The 6,000-nt window shown below is 33.3% G+C and overlaps 1 protein-coding gene across 5 annotated transcripts in view; it reads left to right on the plus strand.

Annotated features, from left to right (window-relative positions):
• TBC1D15 (TBC1 domain family member 15) overlaps positions 1-5,337 on the plus strand; it is a 69,567-nt gene extending 64,230 nt beyond the window's left edge. For all 5 annotated transcript variants that reach the window (XM_082351630.1, XM_082351631.1, XM_082351628.1 and 2 more), the window contains 3 exons: positions 1,978-2,094; positions 2,636-2,722; positions 4,011-5,337. In XM_082351630.1, the coding sequence (XP_082207756.1) occupies positions 1,978-2,094; positions 2,636-2,722; positions 4,011-4,232 (426 nt within the window). In that variant the 3' untranslated portion in view covers positions 4,233-5,337. The remainder of the gene's footprint in view (positions 1-1,977; positions 2,095-2,635; positions 2,723-4,010) is intronic.
• Positions 5,338-6,000: the final 663 nt, after the last annotated feature.

Genomic DNA, 6,000 nt, shown 5'->3' on the forward strand with positions numbered 1-6,000 from the left:
TAATATTTTTTATGGAAACATTTTGTATCTGTAGAGTAAATGGATTATAATATTTTGACTGAAATTTCTAAAGCAGTTATGTTCTGAAAATTCTAATGGTTTGTGGTCTCTCCTTAAAAATTAACCATCTTGAACTGAATGTGTGGTCTTTGGAGCTTTTTTCTGTAAATCAAATCCTTGTGTGATTGGGTGCCAGTGGGTTTCCCAGAACCAGTTCTCTGGACCACTTGTGCCTGTGTTCTTTCCTTGGAAGGCTTGACTTTATGTGAGGCTCTGCCACATTTGGGTGTAGATTTGAATAGAGTTAAGGAAGTTTTGGCAGCCAGTCAATTGAGATAGTACTTTATTTGTAGTCTGAAATATTGGGAGGGAACTGACTTGTGTTTTGCTTTTTTAAAGAAATTTAAGTTGGAGCAGAATACTAAGAATAATATGACAAATATCCCACTATCCACATTTAACATATGTAAATATTTTGCCGTATTCACTTCTGGTTTTTTCTCTTTCTTTCCAAGACAACATATATTTAAAGATATAGCTCATATCTTTAATCACCACCCCAAGCCCCATTTCCCTCTTCCCCTCTCTAGAGTATATTCATGATCATGTTTTTGGTTTATATCCTTTTATTCCCTCTTGCACCCAGGGCAACTCTTGATGAAAAACAGAAAATTATTATTTTCTTCTTATACATCTGTTAATTGTTAACAGATGGATGTGCTTTTGAAATAGAATATTGGTATAATGACTGCTTGATGCTTTATCTTTATAAAAGTAAAGATGACAGAAATATTCCCAAGGAAAGAATGGGGGAAATAATCAGGATAATAAATAGACTTGTATACAGTGGGCACCCTGAGGCTTTTACACCTGGAAATTGACTCCTGTACTTCTGGTGACTGTGCTGCCATTAGAGAAGGTGATGCACTGATTGAAGGATCACCACTTTATGGAGGATCACTTTCTTTGTTTGAAATTAGAAGGAAAACTCACATGTTCTTGACCTAGAATCATATTTTAAAGTTAATCAATTTTATTAAATTGTTATCTCAACTTCTTTTTAAAAATTATCAACATCGCTGTAATAACTCCTTAGTCTGTGTTTACCAAATAAATTGGAACTTTTAATGAAACTTTTGAGGTTAATTGCATTGTAATTAAACTTTCAAGAATTGGATTTAGTCTGAAAATTATTCTACTTAATCTACTTCTGGTAAAAGAAGTAAAAACATTTCAGGTATGCTTTAATAGTAGTGTTTACATGGCTCTTTTGATCTTTCCAAAAAATGATATTATTAGGTACATTAACCAGGGGGAAATTAAGAACTTAAGTTTTAGGGCATTAGCTATACTTAGGAAGAAGTGCAGCTATTGATCAAATGTTTTATACATTTGGGTATAAATTTTGGGTGGTCAATCCAGTTCTTGTCAGGGATATTCTGAGTTATATAATATGATGTTTAGAATGTAGAGCTACCTCTGGGTGTTTTTGATTCCATGCAGTGTATAACTGAATCTTTATTCCCGTGATTTAACTCCCCTGTACCCCTCCCCCCAGCCCCCCGCCCCACCGAGACTGAAGATGATTTAAAAGTGAAAAACTGAAGGTTCAGAAAAATACTGAAAATGCCTCTAACCCTTACACTTTAACCTCATGACTGTGGCTCCTTAGTTAATACCATTTATCATACTGGTTAGGCTCAGTGTTACTGTAGTTACCTAAAGAGCCGCATTTGGAACTCATCATATTCATATAATAGTTAATATTATATTAACTATTAATATAATAGTTACTTCGTACGTAAAAGTAAGACTTTCCTTCCCCACACCTCATTTCTTAACTAGAAAAAGAGTGGACTACTCCATCTAGGCAACTCGTGCTTTGCACAGAAGTCATTCAGAGTTCAGCATTGTATCTGTGAGGAAAATATTTTAGAATTGATAGAGTTTACTAAATAGGTGTTCTATTTTTTATAGGTAATGTGGACTGAACTACCATGTAAAAATTTCCATCTTCTTCTCTGTTGTGCTATTCTGGAATCAGAAAAGCAGCAAATAATGGAAAAGCATTATGGCTTTAATGAAATACTTAAGGTAGTTATTACTTTAACTTAAATTTTAATATTTTGGCTCTTTCCTCTTTTTGGTGGTATTGATATACATACATTTCCTTGGAGCATTATTGAATCCCTCAAGTAACTTAAATTTTATCAATAACAGTCAGTACTAGGACTGACTCTCTGAGAATGGCAATTCAGCAAGTACATATTGCCAGTTATTTTTCCTAGCTAATTAGGAAGAAAAGGAAATTCAGCAAATGCTCTTTTATGTAGTTTAATTTTCTAAAAAAATTCTTTTGCTTATAACTTGAGATAGTAGACTTGGGACAACTGCTGGATTTAATGTTCCATAAGCTTATAACTATTCTTTAGCTTTAAAACTTGAAATGATCTAATGAAAGATATATTAAATTTCCTGTTTACTTGTAGTATGAGGGTGTTGTTATTTTAAGGATTTTATCTACAGTGTAATATAACTGGTAATAAGTTGTATAGTAGAATATAATAGTGTTTCATTTTCATTGAAACTGAATTATTTTATTTTATTTATTGATTATTTTATTGATTTATTTTAGCATATCAATGAATTGTCCATGAAAATTGATGTGGAAGATGTACTATGCAAGGCAGAAGCAATTTCTCTACAGATGGTAAAATGCAAGGTATACAGTGTTTTAAGTAATTACAAGATTTTTTTGTTTGTATGTTTTTGGTGGATTGAGGTCAAGAGATAATTTTTCCTTTTAGAAGTAAAATTGGCAGCAAGTTGAAGGCAGACACAAAGCATTGGCTAGCATTTGTTTACCATTATAAATTTACAGCACTTAATTGAAAACAATTGGTTAATTATGCTAGATAGGAAACATATAATAATAAGGCAAAATGACAAAAGTAATGAAAACACTAAAGGGGCTGCAGAAGCATTGATAAATTACCTAATCAAAGAACACAGAATAGGACCTCATATTAAATATGTAGTATCTTTAAGTAAAGACAGATGCTAATCAGAAATAATTAAATGAAGAGTATTTGGTCTATGTCATTACATTTGTATCAGTCAAACTCTTAATAATCTCTAAAAACAAGGCAAAGTTGATGTGTTACATTCTGAATTTAAACCAAAGTATTATACTTTTGATGTATTTTGGTTTTTATATTTTTTATGAGAATTCTTATTTGGTCTTTGTGTCATTTGATCATGGTTCCAAATATTTATTTTGGTTCAGTTTTACACACAGTTATTTGATAGCTGTTCTGTTCAAAACCTGCCAGTGAGGGCTTCCCTGGTGGCACAGTGGTTAAGAATCCGCCTGCCAATGCAGGGGACATGGGTTCGAGCCCTGGTCCAGGAAGATCCCACACGCCGTGGAGCAGCTAAGCCCGTGCACCACAACTACTGAGCCTGTGCTCTAGAGCCCACATGCCACAACTACTGAAGCCTGTGCGCCTAGAGCCCGTGCTCTGCAACAAGAGAAGCCACCGCAATGAGAAGCCCGTGCACTGCAACGAAGAGTAGCCCCTGCTCGACACAATTAGAAAAAGCCCGTGCGCAGCAATGAAGACCCAACGCAGCCAAAATAAATTTAAAAAAACACGCAAAACCTGTCAGTGAGATACTTCTTATGTTTAAGGAACTTCTGTGTATTGAGGGAGAAAGATGGTGTAAATAAGGAGAATGAAATAAATGCAGAATATTAGAAAACAATATGCTTGTGGGAGTGGTGGGATGGGGTGGAGAGTGGCTAATTCAGAACAGAAGGTCAGAGAACCACTTACTAAAAAGAGTGGTTAGGGTTTCATTTGGAGTGGAGAAGGATGGTTTGAGAGGGTGCATAACAATTACACTGTTAAAGCAAATGCTTAGATGGTAGTATTAAATAGAAGTGTTAATTTGTGATTACTTTTCCTCTATGGTGAATGATGATTTTATATTTGATTTTTCTTATTCAGGAGTTGCCACAAGCAGTTTGTGAGATCCTGGGGCTTCAGGACAGTGAAGTTACAACACCAGATTCAGACAATGGTGAAGATGAAAACGTTGGCATGACTAGTTGTCCGACATCTGCATTTCAGAGTAACTCCTTGCCTGTACTTGCTGCCAGTGGAGCCAGAGATGACAACCCAACAGAGATATCCATGTCCCCAAATGTCAGCAGAGTAACACCTGCATGATCATTCTTCTTGCTTTTTGAAGAGACACTTCGTTGCAACTTCTTTTCAAGTACTGGAAAGGTGGAAATTTAAAATCTTGTTATTGATCATGCTTTAAGGTTTATGGAAAGAAAGTGTACTGATGTTCTTGCATTAAAGCTTTACGAAGATTTAAACTAATTATTTTTGTAGTTACTTCTACCAAATAGCCTTTCCTTTTCAATAACATTCCTTAGTATTTTTATAGCTAAGTACATTTTATTTTCTCGCTGATGAACTGGAATTGGATAAATATTACAAGTGGATGAGTTGGAAATTATGCACTTTGAAAACATTCACTTTGTTTACTCCAAGTTCAGTGGGTTTGGATTTGATTAAATGTTGAGCCTTTCTATAGCATTCTAAGTTGAGAAGTAGATTGTTACCCAGTGACGAAATAAAAGAATTTGTTTTTCTCTTTTGTTTACAACAATACAGCTTAAATATTTATGCTGGTTGAATGTGATATAAATTGGCCATTTTCATCAATGCAATTTAATGTGTAGATAAAGAGCTATTTCAACCATAAGAAGTGGATTGGCAGTATATTTTTTACATTGAATTTTTCTTCACTTGTATATAAAGACTGTATAAGTACTTATTTATGAGTATAAGAGAGGATAGGCATATTTTCTTTAACTGAATAAACTTGACTATTGATTTATATAACCTGATTTCACGAAGTTAATACATAGCTTCAATATGAGATCTTTTTCAAAACTATTTTCTTAACCAAACATTTATTTCATGAGACTACATCCAACCCTGTACCTGGTATAATTTTCAAGTTAATTGCTTGTAGTCTCACTTTACTAATAAAGTTTACTATCTTTCCTAATAATGTATTAACTGATTAATCAGGTCTTTAAATTTTTATGAAATACTCTTTACAAAAAGCTTATGTCAAAAATTTCAATATACTATTCGTGAGTCTCAAAATAATACTTTTTTGTATATGAATGAAGCTGTTGTTTTTACCATGCAGTGTTGCATGATATTAAGTTATGTGTAATTAACATAACTGATTCCATTTTAATTGTAATTTGTTAAGTTCTGTACATATCATTAAAATAAATTTGAAGTTGAAGTAGTGTTTTCAGTTAAATTACACCTAGAAATAATCTGCTAGTTTTTCATCAGAAGAAAAAAATCCAAGATGGGCCCCAGTGCATCTTATATTTTTATGTGATAGAAACAATCATTTGAATGAGTTGTGGAAATAAGCAAGAAACATGACCCTTTATAGAACTAAAGAAACTTTTCATTAGCATGAAATTGGGCATAGTGTTGCCTTGGAGGATATAATTATCTGAATCAGTAAAGCAGCTTCCTACAATTGATGTTAATAATGTAAAATAAAAGCTACGCAGTTCTAAAATGGTCCAGTAGGTAGATTTTTTTTTTTTTCCCCCCAGAGAGCTAGGGAACCAAAAGAACTTTTTTCTAACTTGAGCATTAACTGACAGTCATGATAGTAGAACCATTAGATTTTTAGTTTTTAATATTATATGTGTGTTATCTTTCATCAGTTAATAATGAGTCAGCCTATTCAGAGAAAAAAAAAGTAAACTGATCAAAACCTTGGCATCTCCAGCCTTTCATTTCCTGCTGTTGAGGAAATTGCTGAGAACATCTTGATGTCCTTCTTGTTCTTCCTGGACAGGGGCTTTTGGGGAGTTTTTTTCTACTACGTAATATAATATCTACTTCAGAGTTTTAAAAAATCGTAATACATTTAGTAAGTTGAACT

This window comes from Balaenoptera borealis (genome assembly GCF_965194805.1).
Source record: "Balaenoptera borealis genome assembly, chromosome: 13".
Taxonomy (NCBI): domain Eukaryota; kingdom Metazoa; phylum Chordata; class Mammalia; order Artiodactyla; family Balaenopteridae; genus Balaenoptera; species Balaenoptera borealis.